The sequence below is a fragment of the Schistocerca serialis genome, chromosome 4 (assembly GCF_023864345.2).
Source record: "Schistocerca serialis cubense isolate TAMUIC-IGC-003099 chromosome 4, iqSchSeri2.2, whole genome shotgun sequence".
NCBI classification, from domain to species: domain Eukaryota; kingdom Metazoa; phylum Arthropoda; class Insecta; order Orthoptera; family Acrididae; genus Schistocerca; species Schistocerca serialis.
The window spans coordinates 120450464-120473417 of NC_064641.1; the positions used below are offsets into that span (position 1 = coordinate 120450464).

At 39.8% G+C, this 22954-nt stretch overlaps 1 protein-coding gene across 1 annotated transcript in view; it reads left to right on the top strand.

Annotated features, from left to right (window-relative positions):
• LOC126473202 (folylpolyglutamate synthase, mitochondrial-like) overlaps positions 1-21468 on the top strand; it is an 81770-nt gene extending 60302 nt beyond the window's left edge. The window contains exons 8-9 of the mRNA XM_050100105.1: positions 17890-18032; positions 20986-21468. Of these exons, the coding sequence (XP_049956062.1) occupies positions 17890-18032; positions 20986-21224 (382 nt within the window). The 3' untranslated portion in view covers positions 21225-21468. The remainder of the gene's footprint in view (positions 1-17889; positions 18033-20985) is intronic.
• Positions 21469-22954: the final 1486 nt, after the last annotated feature.

Sequence of the window (22954 nt, forward strand, 5' to 3'; positions counted from 1 at the left end):
CATAAAATTAGGGAAAGGCAACCAGTCGCCTTGAAACATCAAGAGTGCCTTCCCCCAGTATGAATCTTTGCAGGTAATGTTACTATACTATTAGGGTGGTGCATAAGTTTGTAGAGATTTTGTTTTGCTTAGTGTTATTCCAATTGCTAATGGGTTTATTTATCATTGTCATTTTTTATTTGTGGTTCACTGCTACTATTTGAGTTTACATTTTGTCATTTTGACATAGTGAGTGGAGCTGTTGATGCCAGAAAATGGAATGCTAGGTGGAGAAATCAGAACAATCTTCTGTTTGATTTCAAGAGAGGGATGCCAGCAGTGGAGACAACCAGAAAGATTTGCGCTGTGTGTGGGGATAATATGCACAGCAATAAATGGTTCGCTTGTTTTAAGGAGAATTGTTTTGACATTAGTGTCTCTCCATATTCAGAAGACCTGTGGGGCTTGATGGAGATCATTTAATCACATTAATTATTCTCAATGATCCATGTCAGTGTAGTAGAGAACTGGGAAATGTGATGAACTGTGATCATTCCACTATTATGAACCATTTGCATGCAGTGGGGAAGGTTCAAAAACTGGGTGCATGGACACCGCATGCTCAAAGCCGAAATCATGAAAATCAGCGTGTGGCCTTGTGTGTGTGTCTGCTTGCTCGTCATCAATTCGCTTGTGAACCACACCAACTATTTCTCATTGCTGGTGATAAGAAGTGGTGTCTTTATGCTAACATAAGGAAAAGAAAGGAATGGTTGAGCCTAAAAAAAGCAGTAACTCCCCATACAAAGATCTGCGCACACCCACAAAAGATAATGTTATGCATCTGGTGGAACAGTAACAATGTGCTGTACAATGAATTGCTTCATCAAAGTGTAACCATCACTGCTGACATTTGCTGTCAACAACTGAGACATCTTGCAGTTGCAGTCAAAGAACAATGGCTAGAAACACTATGTGAATGATGCTGTTCTAGAATAATGCCCACCCGCTTTCTGCTATATTGACGAAAAACACTATATAGGAGTTAGGTTGGGAAGTCATTCTGCACCCACCATATTTCACCTGATCTTGTGCCATCAGACTTTCACCTTTTCCGTAATCTATCGAATACCCTTCAAGGAACTTCTTTCCAGATGAAAATGTGACCTGAACATAGCTCTAAGAGTTCTTCGCCACAAAACCTCATGATTTATACCGTTGTGGAATCGAAAAGTTACCCCTGCATTGGCAGGCTGTTGTAAATAGTGAAGGAGATTATGTTATTGATGACTAAAGTCTCTTGTTATGTGTATCTGTTGTGTTTATTAAACGTATGAGAAACATCACAAACTAATGCACCAACCTAACATGTTATTGTGTGGTTTTATAAAATTTCTGTAGCTAAGTCGAGAGAGTATTTTTGACTTCTCGCACCTTCTGCACTTATGCATTGTTGTAGGGAGCAGTTTAAAAGTGTGTGATATTTCCTATTTGTAGTGAGTAATTCTATATTAATGAATGGTGAGCAATAAACAACTTGAGTTGAAATCAAAATCTGGGCTTGATTGTTCAGTGTTGTGTTGAGTGCAGAGTGATGTGGAACAGTGGAATAATAATTGAAGGAGAGTAAGCTGGCTTCAATACTAACTCACTAGTTGCAGCTGATCTTTAGTGTGGTGCATCGGAGAAACTGCAGATTTTTGTGAAATGCAAGTATAAATACAAAAACCATCCAATATGACAGTTTAACTCGGAATCTAGTGAAAAAGCGGTTTTCCATGCCAGCAGGAGATGTGGTCATTATTGTGGACACTTCAAATATCTACTGCTGTGATCGAGGCTTCTATGTTTAAATGTAGGCTCCGAGTGGCATTTTTCACTTTATAGTGAAGTGTTCATGGGTTGCTGGAATTGTCTCTCACAAGAGAACTTGGGCGTTATGACAATACTTTCTTTCAAAAAAATTTCAGCTTTGTCTAGTGGCAGAGTTACTATTCTTCAATGGATTGTATTTGAAAGGTTTAACATGGTTTCCTTTTACAATCATCATCATCATCTTGGACAGTTTCCAGCCACTGGCTGGGTCTGTCGGGAACACAAGCCTCTCCATCGTGTTCTGTCTTTCCACCATTCCCCCTCTTCCACCTTCGTCCAGTTCTCTCCTCTTCTCGTCACACATTCCTTCACTCCCTTCACCCATCTATCTCTTGGTCTTCCTCTGGGCCTCTTCCCCTCCAGTTGCAGATCAAACATCCTCTTTGGAATTCTTCCCTCATCCATTCTCTTCATGTGTCCATACCACTGCAGTCTTGATTTTTCTATCCTGTCCTGTACTGGTTCCTCCTTTAGTCTTTCCCTCACATACACATTTCGCAATCTGTCTCGTCTTGTTACACCCAACCTGCTCCTCTGGAACTTCATTTCACTAGCCTGTATTCTACTTTTGTCGCTTTTGTGCATTACCCATGTCTCACTTCCGTATGCCAATATGGGGACAAAGTAGGTTCGGTATATAATTCCCTTGGATTTCTGTGGCACCTCCTTGCTCCAAATAAGCCCCCTAATGCATTTGTAGAACTGCCCTGCTTTTCTGCACCTTTCATTTATTTCCATTGCGTTTCCCCCCTTACTTTCAATCACGCTTCCCAGGTACTTGAAGTTCTCTACCACTTGTAGCTTTTCCCCTCCACAAGTTATATCCACATTTGGCCTATTCGTCTTCCTTGTAGTGACAATTATTTCACTTTTCTTTGCAGAGAAATGCATTCCATATTGTGCTGCCGTTGCCTCCCATGCATCTAATTGCTCTTGCACCTCCTTCTCGCAATTTCCCCATAACATCAGGTCATCGGCAAAAAGCACTGCTTTCATTTTATGATCTCCAATTGCATCTGACACTTGCTGTAGGATTTTATCCATAACAATAATAAACAATAAAGGCGAAAGTGCACTTCCCTGTCGCAGCCCATTTTCCAGCTTGAACCATGCAGTACGTTCCCTCCCCACTTTCACACAACTCTCACTTCCCTCATACATTTTTCTGACTTTTCGTGTTGTCTCTTCATCTATCCCTTTTGCGTTCAGCACATCCCAGAGCTTGTCCCTACAGATACTGTCATACGCCTTCTCAATATCTAAAAAGGCCATGATTAAGTCCTTTCCGTACTCATAGTGCCTTTCCTGCAGTTGCCTTACCGCAAATATGAGGTCCGTTGTTGATCTTCCCGGTCTGAAACCGTACTGCTCCTCTTGCAGTCTACTTTCAATACTGCTTCTTATTCTCTTCTCCAGGATCTTTTCATAGATTTTTCCACAGTGGCATAGCAGGGTGATTCCTCTGTAGTTCTCACATCTCCTTTTATCCCCTTTCTTGAAGATCGGGACTATAATTCCTTTCTTCCAATCCTCAGGAATTCTGTTCTCCTTCCACACCACCCTCAGCACTCTGTATAGCCACTGGGTTCCTACTTCTCCTGCTGCTCGTATCATATCCACTGTTACTTCGTCCCAACCTGGTGCCTTGCCCCCTTTCATCCTCTTTATGGCTTCTTCCACTTCATTCCAAGTTAGATCATCAATTTCCCCACTATTATCATCGTCTACTGCCTTAGGCTCTCCATCACTGTTAGTTACCCACTTGGCGGCATTCAACAGATCTTCAAAGTACTCCTTCCAAATCTTTTTGAGCTCATGCATTTCCTCCACAACTCTTCCATTGTTATCCATGATCCTCAGGCACTCGCTTCTGTCGTTCCTCTTATTTCTTCCCATGGTGTAAAGTACTTTTTTGTTCCCTTCACTGTCCCCTTCTAACATTCTTGTCCATTTTTCCATCCACTACTTCTTCTCCGCCCTTACTATGGTCTGTGCCGCTTTCTTGCTTTCCTTATATTTTACCCTAGCTTCCTCTGTTCGGGTCTGGAACCATTCTCTGAAGGCTTTGTTCTTTCGAAGTACTGCCTCTTTACATATGTTGTTCCACCATGGGGTTTCCTTACTTCTCCTCTTTGTGCTAGTTCTTCCGCACACAGTCTCAGCTGCCTCAACTAGGGCCCTCTTAAAATCCCCCCACTCTTCTTCCACTGTTCTCTGATCTTCCTTTGGCAGCTTCTTCCTGATCAGTGTCTGGTACTGGGTCCTCCGTTCATCCTCTTTCAGCATCCATGTCTTCAACCTTTTCTCCTGTATATCTGTTGCCCTCCTATCTTTTTTCTCTCTCGGGGTGGCTACCAACAGCCGATGGTCACTGTCTAAGGCCTCAGATGGAATGACCTTAACATCTGTGAGGCTGCTCATCATCTGCCTATCCACTAGTACATAGTCTACTAGTGAAGTTTGGGACCAGTCCCCACTGTACCAAGTTATTTTGTGACTACTTCTCTTCTTGTACCAGGAATTAGCGATCGTCAGCCCATTCCTCTTGCAGAATTCCAGCAACAATTTTCCTTCTCTATTTCGGTTCCCCCAGCCCTCTGGTCCCATTATCTCCTCGAATCCTTTCCTGTCTGTGCCAACATGTGCATTGAGGTCCCCTATTATAATCTGATTACCTCCATTTAGCTGCTTTTACAATAATGGAAATAAATGAGATAGTGATGCCAATAAGTATAATGTGATAGTTAGGTATAAATAAGACAGAAATAAAGAACATACTTGGAATACAAGTCTTTAGAAAATAATACTAAAACTGTGAAACAATTACACCAAATTGAGCAAAAAATGACATAGATTTTGGCCAAAAAATAAAACCATTTTTTCTGGTCCCTATAAGCTAATATTGTGTGCCAGAATAGGACTCAAACCAGGATGCGTGCCTTCCATAGGCAGTATGCTACAAATCAAGCAGCTAGCAGCTAATTTTCTGAGAAAAGCAAAGCTGTTGGTGAAGAGTCCTAGTCCAGTACACAGTTTTAACTTTTTACTAGCTGTTTTGATTGACTGTTGTGATTGTTGGCTACTTGTAAACACCTAATTACTTAATGAAAAAAACTGCTTAGCTCCAAATGGCCTTTCATCCTATATTTTTCTGAGTAATAGTATTCCCCATACTCAAGAATTTTCTGGTTTATAATTTTCAGTTGTGTACTTGGAACTGTGTTGGCTGCATACTGAGAGCATTTATCCAGCTACGTAAAGGAAGATTTCAATCATATTATAATGTTTCTGACTGCACCATAAGGTTCATTTATGAAAGGAATAAATTAAACTGTTGGTTGTGGGGAGAGCCATGTCATGGAGAACTAGCACACAGTGAAGTTAGGGGTACTGCTGCTGTAATAGGTAATTTGTTTCTTAGTGCATGTGAGTTGATGACTCGTAGGCAAGAAAGGAACTTACTGTTCAGAGGTGCAGCATGAAGATGGCCTAGTTACTAAAGCCAACTCAGCCAGATATTTTTTGAAACAATGATATTTATTTAAGCATACCAAGTAGAAGGCAAAACTTGAGGTCATTATTGTTCAAATATGTAAGAAAAGTTCATTGAAGTTCCGAAATTTATGAAATTACTGAAATCTACGTCTACATACATACTCCACGAACCACCATGTGCGGTGGGCGGAGCCTATCTTGTACCACTATCAGTCGTTTCCTTTCCTCTTCCATTCATATTTAGATTGCTATTTTGAAACAGCCAAAGGCTTTCAAAATGTATGAGGAGGTGCACAACTTGCTGCATCTTCCTAGTTTTCGGTTATGTCGGCACTCAAAGTGGAATTGAAACACGAGAGGTGTGGGAGACGGTGTAGCTGTGGAGAGAGCAAACTGTACCAAATTCTCTGCCTGACAAAAAAATTGAAAAGCATCCACAAGAGGAGGAGAACATCCACGAGAGGAGGAGAATCCGAAATGAAATTTCACAGATTGAGAGGGAGTGTGATGTTATTGCAGGGATTACAGAATCGTGTCAAACTTACAAAGAACTTGACACTATGAGCTGATTTATCAGTATAACATAGCACCCCCTCCGTCCTGGATACATCCAAAGATTCATTTCAGAATGGTGTCATAAGGTTGTTGTATCCTCTCCTGAGGCCAGCTGGCCTACAACTGTTGTATTTCTATCTACATCTATACTCCGCGAGCCACCTTACGGTGTGTGGCGGAGGGTACTTATTGTACCACTATCTGATCCCCCCTTCCCTGTTCCATTCACGAATTGTGCGTGGGAAGAACGACTGCTTGTAAGTCTCCGTATTTGCTCTAATTTCTCGGATCTTTTCGTTGTGATCATTACGCGAGATATATGTGGGCGGTAGTAATATGTTGCCCATCTCTTCCCGGAATGTGCTCTCTCGTAATTTCGATAATAAACCTCTCCGTATTGCGTAACGCCTTTCTTGAAGTGTCCGCCACTGGAGCTTGTTCAGCATCTCCGTAACGCTCTCGCGCTGACTAAATGTCCCCATGACGAATTGCGCTGCTTTTCGCTGGACACTGGCACTGGGGCACAGTTGACGTTCAAGGTCGTCCCTCATGTGTCCTATGGGGACATTTCTGGTGATCTTACTGGCCAGGGGAATACCTCAACATGACGCACAGTTCACAGAGGCAGGTGTCGTGTGTGGGTGAAATGGTCCATGTTATTGTAGCATGTTAGGTAATAGACATTCTGTTGTGCTGTCAAAAGTTCGCTCAGTCACTGCTAGCCGTGACCTGAGTCACACCATGATACAAGGAGTAACACCAAGGTGCCTCTCCAAAATGTTGGAAGAATGGGACATCTCCCCATGTTGCTGCAGTCATCCAGGGTAGTGCAGAACGCGATTCACCGCTGTACACAATGTGATGCTGTTCATCAACAGTCCGTGCTTCCTGGTGATAGCACCATTCCAAATGCAGCTGTTTGTGTTGGAAATGGTAGTCTAAGCACGTGACGGTAATTTCATAATCCGTCTACTGCCAGTCTTCAACCAAAGGTGCAGGACGACACAGTATGTTTGTAGAGACTCCATTACTTGTTCTCAGGTGGCAAGCAGAGTTTTGAAAGGGTTATGATGTGCTTGGTAAACAATATGCCTATCCTCCCTTGTGGTCAGACGTGGTCGACCAGAACCTTGACAATGAGTATGCTTGCCGACACGTTACCACATGGTCCAACATTCGGCCACTGTTGCATCCGAATGCCCCACAAATCTTTATATTGCACATTTCAACCAGCTGGCTAAAAGGAGATCCACAGTGAGGATTCTGTAAAACTCTTGTCAGAAGCTGATTATGCTGCCTCCCACAAGTATGTGGCAGTGTGTGCCCTTCACAATGATCACACATCATGTAATACTATGGACATCCCTTGTATACCCTACCAGTCCTGGAAACAACACCAAACAGGAACAGCATGAACACACACTGGCAACCATTCTGCCTGTCAGAGAGAATGACAGCTATATTCATTTAGATATGATGATGTGTATGTGTGTGAATTTACGCTGATGTCTAACCATGTCTTTTGGGTGCTTCACATTTTCTGTCAGGTAGTGTATTTGCAGCAGCTGGTGCGGCATAGAAGGGATAAGTGCCATATTGGTCTTCTAGTCATGCCAACAAGAGAAGTCGGGCCTGTGTTTTTTGCTTGTTGTATAGCACGTTACAAATGTAATTACGAACTTCTATGTATTTTTTATTGTTATTGAAACTGAAATTTCCTTAAAGTTAACTTATACACATGCTGATTTATGACACCCCAGATCAGGTAATAAACAGATTGAGCACCTATTCTGACAGGCAACCCTGAGCGGTGAAAGCCTCCAGGTGGCGACAGCATTGCACACTTACTTTTTGCACCAGCGACTAGATGGCATTCCGTTTGGTGAAATAAACAGCAACCTTGTGCAAAGGCAAGGCTCCCCTAAGTGCTGGCTAGTGGCTGCAAAGTACAGCTAAAAAAGCATTGCTAGTGCCTGAAGTACCTTAACTGTAGAAGGAGCAGACAGACAAGTCCCAGAGTAAAAATTTCTGATTTCTTGTCAAATATGAAGAAAGGTTATATAAGTGGATTGGGAATTCAGGTGAATAAATAAACTAGTTACAAGTAAGAATTAATAAAGAGCCGTACACACTCAATTCTGTCTAAATTATGTTGAGCTTACATGTTGAACTATTGCAGCAATTGCACTACCTGCACAAGAACTATCTGGCATTTTAATCTGAAAGCATTGCTGTCATTTGAATTTAATTATTTATTTCACTATTGCAATTTTGGCCGTAGAGCCATTTTCAGGTACAAGGTGAGAACTGAAACCTGTAAAACATATGGGTAACTAAGTGCAAGGCATAATGTGATAACGGTTAAGGAGCAGTACTTGAGTTGTCACATTGCACTTGAAAATAGCTCTACAGGTGAAATTGTGATATTGAAATAAATGAATAATAAAAACTTACTGTCAAATGGCAGCAATTATTTCATTTAAAAAGTATGTAATGGTTATGGGACCCAGCCAAGGAAAAATCATCATATGACATCATTTCCCTACTGTAAAGCCTGGTGTATACTGGAGTGAACTTGACTGAACTAGTGTACAGCCTCATTTACAGCCCAGCGAAGGGAAGTGAACACAAGTGAACAACCATTTACAATTTGCCAGTGTTCACTAGCAGTCGTTTGTACCTGTGGACAAGCGTCCACTCTATAATAGATGGATGGGAGGAGAACATGAAAGAATGAGCATAGCGTGCTAACTCTACTGATGCTGCATATTCCCCACACCCATTCCCCCACTGGTAATAATCATCACACAAGTTTCACATGATAGCAGCACTAGTTATAGCTACCATGTAAATCTTTGATGTTGAGATAGATTTATTTTGCCTGGTGTTTTGATGAAGGAAGCTAAATGGAATAGGAAAATAGGTATGTACATTTCTGAATTCCTACATAATTGTGAAACACATCAAAATAGTACACTTAAAATTGAATTGCAGCTGTAACCTTCTTTAGCATCATTCCAAAACTTTATACATTTTTCAGTTGATGCCTTCCACTGACTCCTCATTATAGTTGAGGAGGAAATTTAAAAACAGAGCATTAATTACTCACAGTGAAAATAAATTAGTTTGCAACGGAAGACTACTTTTCGTGATCATAGTGTCAAAGCAGCTTTCTTTGAAGCTACATGAAAAGGCCAACAACTAGCTGCAGACGAGTGAACAGCAGTGAATGAGTACCAGACATGAAGGAGTCTTTTCTAACGCTCACCCACCTTGCGTACCTTATAGAATTCTGATTCACTGATACTTGTTTGTTCAAATTGAGCAATTTGTTAGTGTTCTCTGCCATTTTTTTTCTATTACTTTGTGTCTGTTCCAGTGAATGGAAGGGGATACGACAAAATGAGGACTTCATCGCGCAAATGCTTGCAAACATTGAGATTATGCATTAGCTACTGGACTGTTTCCCACTAAGAAATAAGTAAGAACTAAAGGGAAAACATGTTATAAACAGAATTTGTTTCACTATGAAGTAAGTAATGTCACATACAAGAAGAGATTAGGAATCACTTGTTTCTTAACTTTTTCAGAAACATCAGATGTATGGTAGATAGCAAGTGAACTACTAAGCAGAATTTGACTTGAATGTAGTTTGCTAACACCTGCATACCTTTTACACATGACAGAATGCAATCAGCATTTACTATTAACCAGGCTTAAAATATTCTTGCAGTAGAGATAACATTTCCAGAACTGAAAGACTGAAATGTAATGTACGACAGAGTCTTGAAGAATGTGTATTGAATTATGTAATGATCTGGGAATCAAAGTATTCAAATTACTACAACAAGGCGTGAAAATAAAGAACTCTTAGAAAATTCGTGATAAAGATTTCTTTTCATGAAGCTAACACTGCTTGAGCTTTTAAAGTTATTAATGAAATATAAATTATATTTTGATTTTTCTGGTAGACAGTTATCATTACAGGCTGTGTCAGACTGCTGGATATGAACCCAGAAAAGTTGCACAACAGACACCTCTGTGGTGCTCATTTTGAAGAGAAAGCATTCATGAACAGCAGGAAAGCAACAGCTTACACACATAGGAGTGTCTCTAAAATTTACATCTGATACTGGTTCTTCAGCAGTATGTGAGGGATCTAGTGATCAGCTTAATCTGCCATCACATGAATTGAAAGTGAGTACACCAAGAACAACATATAGTGGAGTTAGTCACCTTCTGGCAGAAACCAACATAATGCTACAAATATGAAGCATTTCCAGACAAAAACAAAACAAACAAAAAAAAAAAAAGCATTTGGGACAAATTAAAAGAAAACTCTGTATGGTGCATGATGATGATGATGATGATAGTCCAAGTAAGCAAAAACTGAAACAGAAAATTTGTAATGTGAACAGCTCTTAAAAAAATTACAGCACAAAAGCATACAGACCAATGTAGTCTCTTGACTGACAGATACCCCGCCAACAGTTGAACAGGGTTGTAATGTGTAATAGGCAGACATCTATCCAGATCATCACACAGGAATTCCAAACTGCATCAGAATCCACTGCAAGTACTATGACAGTTTGGCGGGAGGTGAGGAAACTTGGATTTCATGGTCGAGCAGCTGCTTATAAGCCACACATCACACAGGTATATGCCAAACGGCGCCTTGCTTGGTGTAAGGAGCGTAAACGTTGGACGATTGAACAGTGGAAAAACGTTGTGTGGAGTGACGAATCACGGTACACATTGTGGCGATCCAATGGCAGTGTTTGGGTATGGCGAATGCCTGGTCAACGTCATCTGCCAGCGTGTGTAGTGCCAACAGTAAAGTTCAGAGGCGGTAGTGTTATGGTGTGGTCGTGTTTTTCATGGAGGAGGCATGCACCCGTTGTTATTTTGCGTGGCACTATCACAGCACAGGCCTACATTGTTGTTTTAAGCACCTTCTTGCTTCCCACTGTTGAAGAACAATTTGGGGATCGCAGTTGCATCTCTCAACATGATCGAGCAGCTGTTCCTAATGCACGGCCTGTGGCGGAGTGGTTACACGACAATAACATCCTTGTAATGGACTGACCTGCACAGAGTCCTAACCTGAATCCTATGGAAAACCTTCGGGATGTTTTGGAACGTCGACTTCGTGCCAGGCCTCACTGATCAACATTGATACCTCTCCTCAGTGCAGCACTCTTTGAAGAATGGGCTGCCATTCCCCAAGAAACCTTCCAGCACCTGATTGAATGTATGCCTGCGAGAGTGGCAGCTGTCATCAAGGCTAAGGTTGGGCCAACACCATATTGAATTCCACCATTACCAATGGAGGGTGCCACGGACTTGTAAGTCATTTTCAGCCAGGTGTCCGGTTACTTTTGATCACGTAGTGTACCTATTACTCGGAAAAGCAGACTGAATACACGGCCGGAGTGGTAGCATTGTTGTGTTTATGCTCAAGATATGAGAGGAGGCGGTGACAGCATACACTCATTCTCCTTACAGGTGGTGCACTGCCACCTGTGACACTATCCATCATAATTCTCATGCCTCATGTTTTTGTATAGATCTACTGTAGTTTGCCTTTTTTATTGAACTGTATCATCTCTTGTATACATAATAAATTGTTCATTCTGGCACATTTTAAAAAAAATCTTTCATGAAGAGAACAGTTCCTCTAACAACAGGACATTGTTCAGGGATTGAGATCGGAGAACAGACTGAATTGTGATGTAACTTTAGGAGCCAGCTGTCTCTCACTAAAGCTATTCACACATCATACAGGAGAGACCATCCTCCAAAATTGGACAAGATAAGTTCTTGTACAATCCATTAAAACGGACACCCTATTAACAGTGGTTAGATATTTCAGTTTGTATAATATCATACTGGCCTCCCCCCTCCAAGAAATTAACTATGTGTGCAACAATATAAGAAAAAGACCATTCATTGACTTCATTAGATTCTGGTTTTTTGCTGCAAAATTAAGATAGGGAAACCAATATTGTGGTATGTTGATGACATATGTTTTCCCCTTCATTTTATTAGAAATTGTCCATACAGTGTTCAAGGTGCAAGAAAAATTTCTGTTACCAGTGTTCATATGGTAAGTATCACTCTAAATGTTGTAAATCATAACATAATAAATAAATTCATATACACATGTTGTATATTAATTAAATCAATATTTATCTCTTTGTTATCTATTTTGTAACCAACCTAATTAAGGTGAAAGCAAAGCTAGTAAAGTTAATGTTATTAGCAGCAGGCTTGTAACAACATGCCCTGCTTTAAATGGATGGTGCTGTACGTAGTCAGTTGACCAAGCCAGCTCTCAGTAGAGCCGCAGTCTTTCTTTTGGCCACAGTCCACTTCTTCTTTAGTGATAAGATATTCTTTGTGAGTAAAAATTTGGAGGAGTTTAACCTTTTATGTGACATACTACTGTGTAAATTGACAAATATCTTGTTGCATGTGGATGCCATTCATGATCAAAGAATTTGGATATTAATTTATTCTATGTCTAATATCAAATAGAAAAAATAATGCATAATCTTGTTGCTGTATTTGCAGCGTCAGTTGTGAACAGTTGATTTGAATGTAGAAATATACACGGGTAAAAATATTTATAAAACTGGCACTCTTTCAATGCAATGTCTATTCAGAAGATATCGAGCTGTGGTCACTATGAAAGTCTGTAAATGTTATTCAACTGGCAAACACACAAAATGGGCACAGTGCACGAATGTTCAGACTCGAGTAGACCTGTTGCCGGAGCTTCAAAGAAGGAACACTTGCATCTCATCATCAGTGGCACAATTGTCGGTGTCAGCATCCTCGTGCCACGGGGGTGGCTGTAGGAAATGCGGTGGTGTAACTCACGGCAAACATATTAGTAAGTGCGGCTGACACGATAAGGGCTGATACCGCAACTTCTGTGACATGTCATTAAGTTTCTGTATCTTTGTTGTGTGCCACATAGACCAATTGTTTAAGTTGTCCCTAGAGAAAAGTTCTATAAGAAGTGCTGAGAAAACATGTGACCTTACCAGTCACCTGCAGTTCTACCCCACACATCAATCTTTAACGATGTTGATGTCTAACCTGTACTGTAGCATGAGGATTGTAATTGGTCCATATGTGTTGGTTTGGAAATTTGTTTACTCCCTGGCTGAAGGCCCTGCATATGTTGGAGGCCACACGGATACGTGAGATGCTCCTGAAGTATTCTCCGTGCTGAACTGGGAGATGTAGCATATGCTAGCACCATTTTTCTTGCACTGATACTTGACTCTTCTTCAACAGCCCATAGAACTTCCCAGTCAGTTGTATGAGCAACGCACGGTATTCCTCGGTCCATAATCTGTGGTGCTACAGGTCCTGTCTCGGCAATGCAACAGTACACAACACAAAAGGCAGTTAACTCACTATCTGTATTACAAGTGCACAATGGACACATTGAAGACAGACAAATGTAAAGAAGTTTCCGTGGAAGGTGATGAAAGTCAACTCTCGTTAGTAACTCTGACATGCAGGATTTTTTTATATGGATTTATATGAAATTTTTTTCTCATTTTGATGTAAGGAGCTTGTCCCCAAAGATCATGAAAGTATGTTTGAAACACCCTGACAGGGTTGCTATACAGACAGTAATCAGATTTCTAAAACAGTTTGCCAGTTTCTTGAAATGTTATTAATTTTGGCAATTGGTGGAATATTTGAAAATGTGGTAAACTTGGATGAAAACAAAAGGATTATCATGTGTAGCTAAAATTAAATGGTGAAATGATATAGGGAAAAGCCTCTAGCGTGCTTTTAAAATATAATGACATGATCTGTGTTTGAATTAGATAATTATTTGTATCTTTTGAAATGTGACATTTAATTAACATCTTCTCAGAATTGAAAATATTCATAATGTAACTAGAAGACACGCTGTTCACCAAATGGTAGTTGATTGAAAATGTAGACAAATTTAAAACCATGGAGTTTGCAACCAGGTTCCCTTAGTGGCAGTTGACTCAGTATCCATGGTGGGAGAAAGTGTGCTTACAGATATAAAATAACAAATTAAGGCCAGGTGAGGCCTGCAGTTTTGCCATGGTGAACATTGTTCCAGCCACACAAATGGAAAGAAGTGACTTGGAAACAACTGCAAATAGGGCACAGTCCTCTTTCATATAGGCATCACCTCTGGCAGGAAAAACCACCGGAGTGCAGTGCTTGTTGTATACTGCTGTCGGTGTGCCACAGCTTACTTGATCACATTTTGTAATCTGCCAAGAAGGCTGCAGTTTTCTTGATAACAATTTGTCTACTGTTTAAATAACAATGAAACAGGTGTGGGAAATAATTTTTAAGGTTTTTTGTGTTGTATGGAGTTCTGTCCCAATTGGGTAAACTACTTTAATGTATCTCTGAGTGACTGGCTCACTCTTTCTTTTTCAGTAATCAAACTAGCTGTGATTATGTGAATCACAGTTTTACAATTTTGATTGTCTGTTTGTTGATTTCTCTTTTGATGTACATTATTAACTGAGTTTCAGGGTTTTATTGAAGCCCTTGTAATAGCCTGGTATTTAACTGTTATCCAACATTTACCTGTTCTCCGAGTACCTGGATGTTTCTCAGTTTTTGTTAGTAGTCAGCAAGACATCTGTACCCAGGGATTAACTTGCAGCATTTTTTTCTGCTAATTGTCATTTTATGGAGTATGATTATATCCTAACTGTTAGGGTAGGGAATGAATCAACAGATACACATTCACACTCTCGTGCATGATTGTAATATATCAGTAAGAATCTTTTGCCATTACCAGAGTCTTCAAGTTTCTTGGCATGTCCATGGACAATTATACTAAGAAGATTGCTTTTGAGGAAAGACTTTATTCTCACTAAGCATTTATCTCATATTCTGCAAGGATGCTGATAACTGTGCCATTGAGTGCCTTGAAAATGTCGTCGTCATCATCATCGGGATCCTGGGTGACTTGTCTTGTGGCCTTGAGCCTTACTATTCCTCTTCATCCTACCCTTTCCTCTCCTGTGTGTGAAGCAACCTGCGACCCCGTAAGCTAACAGTTTTACAACTTTCTACAAGTATGAAAAGCTAACATAATAATGATAACAATAATATGATGCACACATTTCCTAGAAAATACGAATTACGTTCATCATTTGTTTACACATTGTTTTATGGATGCGCAAGTTCTGCTCATTGTGTCAGTCTTAGAAAGAAGGATTTTTTGGAATATGGGTGTGAGTGAAGGTATGAATCAAGACAATAGAAGACTGGATCTGTGTGCAAGCTGTGACTCAAACAAAGCGCACATTTTGCTGTGAAGTGAAAACATTTTCAGAAAAAAATCTCCTAGACCATGGCTAAGTCATTTCTTTGTTGTATCCTTTCTTTGAGAATTATTAATCCCTCGAGGCGCGTACACACACACACACACACACACACACACACACACACACACACACACACACACACACGGCCACTGCCATCTCTGGGCACTGGCGGAACTGAGGCTGTAAGGGCAGGTTGTGAATCATACTTGGATAGCTCAATCAGTAGAACTCTTGGGTGCAAAAGATTCAAGCTCCAGCCCAAAACACAGTGCTAATCTACTTCTGTTTTAATGTTTGCATTGACTCAACCCCCACCCCAAAGATTCTTCTTTCTATGATAGCCACTGTACAGAAGTGATGCGTCCAGAAAACAGTATATTAATAAGTGACGAACTTAATTTACATTACTTAGAAACTGTTTGCATCATATTGCTGTTGTCATTGTTAAGTTGATAGATGTTCATGCATAACCAAGTGTAAACACAAGGTCATGCATACTATCCTCATCATGGTACAGATAAACTCAGAGTGGTACATTGCCAAAGAACCCTATACTTTCCTACCCACAGAAATGCCCACGCATTTATTTTAAATGAAAAAGGAACGAAGGAGATTCAGTATTCTCTAGCATTGAACCACCTATGGAAATTCCACGTAGGAATAACAATATGAAAAGGATAGATTGCTACTCATCATTGAGTAGCAGACAGGCACAATGAAAAAGAATTCTAGAAATGTTTAGCTTTTAGATTACATCCTTCATCAGAGGTAGAAAAGGCCCAAAGCAACTGTGACTGAAGTCAGCACTAATCTAGTTGTTGTGGGTAGTGGAGGCATGGAAGAGGTGTGTGGTGGGAAGGAGGAAGGATAATAGGGTGGAGGGTGGGGGAGATGATAGTGGTGCCTGTGGGAGCATGCAGGGATGTGGTGGGATAGGATAGGGTTGATAGGTGAGGCTGTGCCACCTACCACAGCTAGGTTGCTGCTCACCTCAGATGCAGTTGCAGTCGTGCCTTAGCATCTGGAGATGACAATAGCAATGTGTGCGTGTGTGTGAGAGTTGTGCTTGTGTGGATGTGTGTTTTTTACTTCTCATGGGGGGTGTAGTTTGAAAACATAACATTTTAGAGATTCTTTTTCATTGTGTCTGTCTGCTATTCAGTGCCTCTTCTATGTGGCAAGTAGCAACCTATCCTTTCCTTCTTGTTGTTGTTAATGAACCACATGCAAAATTCATCATAATCTTAACCTTGTTTTCATCTGTTTTCAGTCTTTACCATTTGTGATTTCTACAAGCTAGAAATCCTTCAGGTGTGTGTTAATTTTTGTCTTGTTCTTGTTTCGACAGCTGCTTGATAGATTTTCCTTAATTGTGTCCTCTAGTTTAATATAGTTTTTAATGAAAATAAGAATGCCACTGTTATTTTCACACTGGAATGGGAAGTTACCAAATTGAAGTAAGGAGATAGTTTACTAAGGTGTTCTTCCAATGAAAATAAGTTAACTTTTATCAGCATGTTATACCACAGTATGTATCCATCTGTTCTCTCAAGGCACTTCGTTCCAAAGCTCTTTTTTGCCTGTTGTGTTATTGTATTAGCACAGTAAAGCAGATTCATGCACAGTATGAAATTTTAATGCTATTTAGATTTTAGAATTCTGTTGAAATTTTGGTGTTTCTGTAGCTGACAAGTATACACCACAAAAATGATGCCTTGAATTCAGAAAGTAGAAGAGCAACTATGTTGGGGTTGTCTGACTAAAAAAGTGTTAGATGCATCTTTACTAAAGCAATACTGTTTAAGTTTAAGGGACAGCAGAATGCAAGTATAAGATGTAAAAATTCAAAAGAATTCTGAAACGTGATGGTGAGAATCTCATGACAGATCAACGCAAAATATGGGAAGACATGGTTATTTTTCTGTCCCCCCCCCCCCCCCCAAATATCTCTCTCTCTCTCTCCCCCTCTCTCCCCCCCTCTCTCCCCCCCCCCTCTCCCCCCCTCTCTCCCCCCCCCCCTCTGTGTGTGTGTGTGTGTGTGTGTGTGTGTGTGTGTGTGTGTGTGTGTGTGTGTGGTGGTGGTGGTGGTTAGTGTTTAACGTCCCGTCGACAACGAGGTCATTAGAGACGGAGCGCAAGCTCGGGTTAGGGAAGGATTGGGAAGGAAATCGACCGTGCCCTTTCAAAGGAACCATCCTGGCATTTGCCTGATACGATTTAGGGAAATCACGGAAAACCTAAATCAGGATGGCCGGAGACGGGATTGAACCGTCGTCCTCCCGAATGCGAGTCCAGTGTGTGTGTGTGTGTGTGTGTGTGTGTGTGTGTGTGTGTTTTATCTACATATATGTCTATCTGAAATGCTGAAAGATCTCTCCTCAATTTTGTTGCGTAGTCTTCTTTTTCTAATTTCATTTCTGTGAACTGATCTCCAGAAAACTGCTTGACACTATATAATTTTCTCCCTTTCTATCTGCCATTTCCCAACCACTTGGTCGTTTCATTTGCCTTTAATTCAGTTAGTACTGTCCACTTGTCACTGTTGTATATCATTTATTTATTGTGCTACAGTTAATGTAATTCTGTTCCAAGTCTGTTACTGTCAGATTTTCTAAAAACTAATTCTTTGTTTCAGTGATGCATCAAAGCGAGTTCTGATTTTCAATGCAACTGGTGATAGAGATGCAGTGCAACTGTTGGCACCATTAACAGAGTGCAACTTTGATTTGTGTGTATTCTGCCCCAATCTTGTCTGCAAAACAGTAGATTCCTCATCAGGTTAGTTGCTGAGGTGCATAAATGTGTTAAATCATGGAAATTTCTAAGTCACTGTTCTAGTATTGTAAAAATATTGGTCATTGTGTACACTGAAGATTTTACAGCACATTCTCACTTCTGTGCATTTTCCCAATAACATAACATGTCTGACAGAGTGTGAAGCAAGTGTTAAAATCATTTCTACTGGACAACACTTTCTATTTCATTGACTTTTAAACTAGTATCCAGTTAAAAAAGAGTAGTTGCCCGACAAGAACTACAAATAATGTGTTCATTGATGTTAATACTAATCATGTGTATGTATCCTGTAAACTGACTTGTTCAATATCATTTTGATAAAAGAATCGTTCAAATGATCTATGACACATTTAACTAAGTAACATTTTAGAACTGCAGGTAGCGTCTGTAATGTACGAGGTCTGTTCAAAAAATTCTGGCACATTCGTAATTTCGTATCAGTGGTGTGTTGGAGCAGAATGCGATTGGCATACCTGCACACACCTGTATTTAATGTGTAACTGTCGGAAGTTTCATTGTTGTATGTCTGTTAGTTATTGTTCAGTGCTGTATTGAGTGAATGTTGTGTTACACAGTTTGCGAATTTCGAGATGGCAGAGTTAGAGCAGCAACACATCTGCATTAAATTTTGCACGAAACTCAAGAAAACCTTTACAGACACACCAAATGACACAGTAAGCATATGGTGAGGAGTGCTTAAGCTGTACTCGGTGTTACAAATGGTTCACATGGTTTGGAAATGGCCGAACTAAAGTTAAAGATGACCCTCATTCAGGACGCCCTTTGACGTCTACCGACGACATTCATATCAGGAATTGTGTTGGCCAATCAAAGAATGACTGTCCGAGAGATTGCAGAAGAATGTAACATTTCAGTTGGATCATTCATGAAATCCTGACACAGTATCATGGAATGCATTGCGTTACTGCCAAGTTCGTCCCATGGCTCGTGAGTCATGCATGATTATTGCACAAAACATGAAATCGCTGTGCTGCCTCATCCTCCGTACTCTCCAGCCCTGGCCCCGGCAGACTTTTTTTATTTCCAAAGTTGGAAAACCCTGTTGAAAGGATGAAGATTTGCAGCAACAAATGAGATAAAGCAAGAGGCATACCGATACTGCTTCCAGAAGTGGAAACAGCATTGGGAGCAGAGTATCAATTGTCAAAGAGAGTATTTCGAAGGAGACATGCAAAGAAAGTAAAAGATAAGCATAGAAAAATTTTGCAGGTAAAGTTCCAGAATTTTTCGAACAGATCTCGTATGCTTGTAACAGTCCTAGAAAACACATGATTTTTATCATCATCGCACTGTGCATATGTTGTTACCTTACATGATTATGCTGGCATATCCATGTTTTATCTCATTACTTTGTGCTTGTATTCAGATTTGAAGGTGGTCACTGCTGACTGAAATTCACACTTAGGCGTTTATTTCATATCATTGATTGTAAATGGAGAAATTTCTTTAGGTCTTCCATTGTTTCACTGAATTGTGTGCTGGGATGGTTTCTTTGAAAAAAAGTACGGCCAATTTCCTTACTTATTCCTGTCCTCTCTGAACTTGTGCTCCACCTCTAAGTGACAAAAAATTAAACCCCCAATTCCCTTTCTTCCTTCTTCCTTCCTTCGTGTTAAAAACTGCAGCAGTTGACACCATCTCATTCTTTTGTGTTAAACTAATCTTTCATAAAATGACATTCCTGGCTCACTTCAGGCACAGGAAATTAACTTTTCCTCAAGTAAAAACTAACAGAAAACCCTCCATGTAGCACTTTCTGTATAGTGGCTGTCTTAAAATAATCTTTTGGGCTGTGGGGTGAGTAAAGATTCTGTCTTTGGGTTGTATGTATGCCAGAATGAATGGCAAAGTAGTTTTTGGTCCATCGAAGGTGCTACCTACAATGACTCAGTAAAGAGAGCTCACTGCCTACAGTGAGGATAATTGCTTATGCACTACCTCCATACCACTCTTCTCGCTTGAGATATTTGCTTCCTCTATGCCTTAAGTTAAAGAGTGCAAACTTTACTTATTGTTTCTAAATCACTTGATTGTTGGACTGTCAGTAGTCTGAAGACTTTCGGCTAAGCAGTATTTTGCGTCCTGTCCAACCACTGCCACCCTTTTGGCATTAATGTTATACTGTCAATTTGTGGACAATTTGTGGTCCATTGTGGGCGAAGTAGGCATTTTCATGAGATACTTAAGCATTTGTGTCTCAGTTTGTATTGTTGCAGATACATGTTACGAAGGTTGAAACATGTGTTATGGGTCCACATCAGGAATATGTTTCACGGTTTCATAACATCACTTCGTGGATTAATGCTTGCATTTAGAAAAAAGTAGATCATTGTTTATATAGTAATTTGTTACATCAGGACAATCTAAGTATTACAGTATTTGTATCATCGGTTTCTGCTGTATATTCCCATCTTCAGGAGTGATAATTAATCCACAAACAGCTTTGCCATATTGTGTACACTCAAGTTATATGCATTCTGAACCTCAAGAAATGACACAAAATAGGTCAATGAATTATACATCATATCTATTCGTACCATTTAACAGCACAATGTATAATTTATTGACATCTTTTATGTCATTTCACGATATTCAGAATGCATGTAACCTGAGTTTTTGTACGTAATGATGAAGTTTGTTTGTGGGTTAACTATCACAATTGGAGATGGCAACAAATTTTCAAATCTGGTAAGGTGGATATTGTAGCAATTAGATGATTTTGATGTGATAAATACTATTCTAACAGCAACAGCAGTATTTCTTGACTCAACCACAATCAAACCCGTCCTATTTTTACCCTTCAGAAAGTTTCATTTTACTGCTCAGTGCATAAATGTCCCCATTTGGGATGTAATTGCATTTTCAGCGAACTTACCTTATGCATCAGCTTCTGACTGTCATTTCCTTGTTTTAGACCAAGCTAATTTGATGACTACACTGGCACAGCAACTGGAGCGCTGCGATCACAACTGCGAGGCGTGGCTCTCACTGTGCATGACAGGTGTGTGCCGGCTGGACTGCATGCAGGACGCGCTGTCCCACGTGAGGACTCTGGGTCCGTGCCACGTGCTGGTCACGGGATCCCTGCACCTGGTAGGGGCTGCACTCAGCCTACTGGACCCAGAGGAGCAGCTGCTGCAGTCCCGACAGTGATGTAGCGGCATCTGAGGAAGTAGGAGGCTGTATGTGTATACTCAGAACAGGATAAAGCTTTGTACAATGCAATGGATCGTGAAGGCATATCTTGATACGGTTATTTTCAAGAACTCGTAGTATGGAATACTGCAAGTTATGCTTCTGACAGAAATGTTGTCTCTGATAGGCACATGTTGACAACATTTGCCTTGCTGCTGAAAATAAAAACATTCCATTTGTGTTGTGTTTAAGTAGATGAGGGCTCATGATAAAGGTTTCAGTGAAATGAGAAGACATTGTAAATACTTCTAAAAGTGAAAGTTAATTTGATTTGTGAGTTTGCAGTTTCAGTGTTTGTACCCTCGTTCTTTATGTACTTCATGTTCTTGTGTTTAAACTATTCAAAATGAGGTAACCTTAAGTTCCAGCATATAAACTATTTTATCTTGTTACATGTTCTTGGAGAGGTGAAAAGTGTGCCAAAAAAGGAATTCAGGTAAAAAGTTTAATGTACAACACATTATTTCTGGACAGAAGAAGTGTTTACAGAAATGTGTTAATGAGTATGAAGTCCACTGACAGAAAAAATGTGCTTCAGTTTTTGTGATATTATACTTGTTTTCCAAGTGAAATGGGAAGGTGCAGGCACAAAATATTTTGAGGGTAACTTTTTCCTCACAATACTTTATTGGTGATTATAATTTACATTCATCCTCCACCGTTATTATCTAGCCACTCTGTACCATTCTCATTCAGATTTTAAGCTTACATCCTGAATTCATTATTTACATTAAAATAAGGATCTTCTCAGACATTTGATATGCATTACATAACTTTTCTGCAAAATATTTTTGGGAATCTTTCCAGAAAGCTGAATCTAACTCAGTATTGAGAAATTTGGGTTGCCTTTCATCTTCATTATTTCACATACTGTAACTACATTATGTGCGTTGTCCCCATTTTATCAGCAGTTAAAATAATGCTCATTGTTACAAAAATCCAAATTCTGTGCAAGTCATCGTAGATTTTTCTGCTGTTTTTCTTTTTCAAAATATTTTTCCATGTCCTGTAAATACACTAAAAAGCAATATAAGAGCTCTTATTTCATTGTCCAGTATGTCACTTATATTATTAATACTAAACGACGGCCCTCTGATGCCTGACTTATTTTTGGCTCCAGGTTAAGAGTTTAGAATACTATTTTGGGATTATTGTTAGGCTGTCTTACAGACTTGTATACCCTCAAGTTAAAACACTGAAAGGAGTCAGTATTCATTCCAGAACAAATACAATAATTTGTTCATGTTGTGTAGCCATTTTCTCTTTTAACAGCATTTGTTAAAGACTTTCATGATCCAGTAAACATTTACAGCATGGACATTTACATTGTGAACATTCGGAATGTATATCGCCTTTAGTAAACACATTTCTTAAAAGAGAATTTACAGTATCAGTCTGTATATTGTTGTGTCCTGCAGCACAAGATTGAGACAGAAGTAATGAAACAGACAGGTTTTATTTACTAAGATTAAAAATACTAATTTTTTCCTTCAAGAACTCTCTTCTTAAAATTTATCTGTGGGGCATATTGTATACCTTACACACAGACTCCTATATTTATTCTTTCTTTGTCACTGCTTGTCTTTTAAATGACTTCATTGTAGTCCAAAATTTGATTGCATTGTGCTGTAATCCCTTGGAATTACTTTCACGTTTGATTTGGTTTTCAGTAGATCTTCAGCGCATAG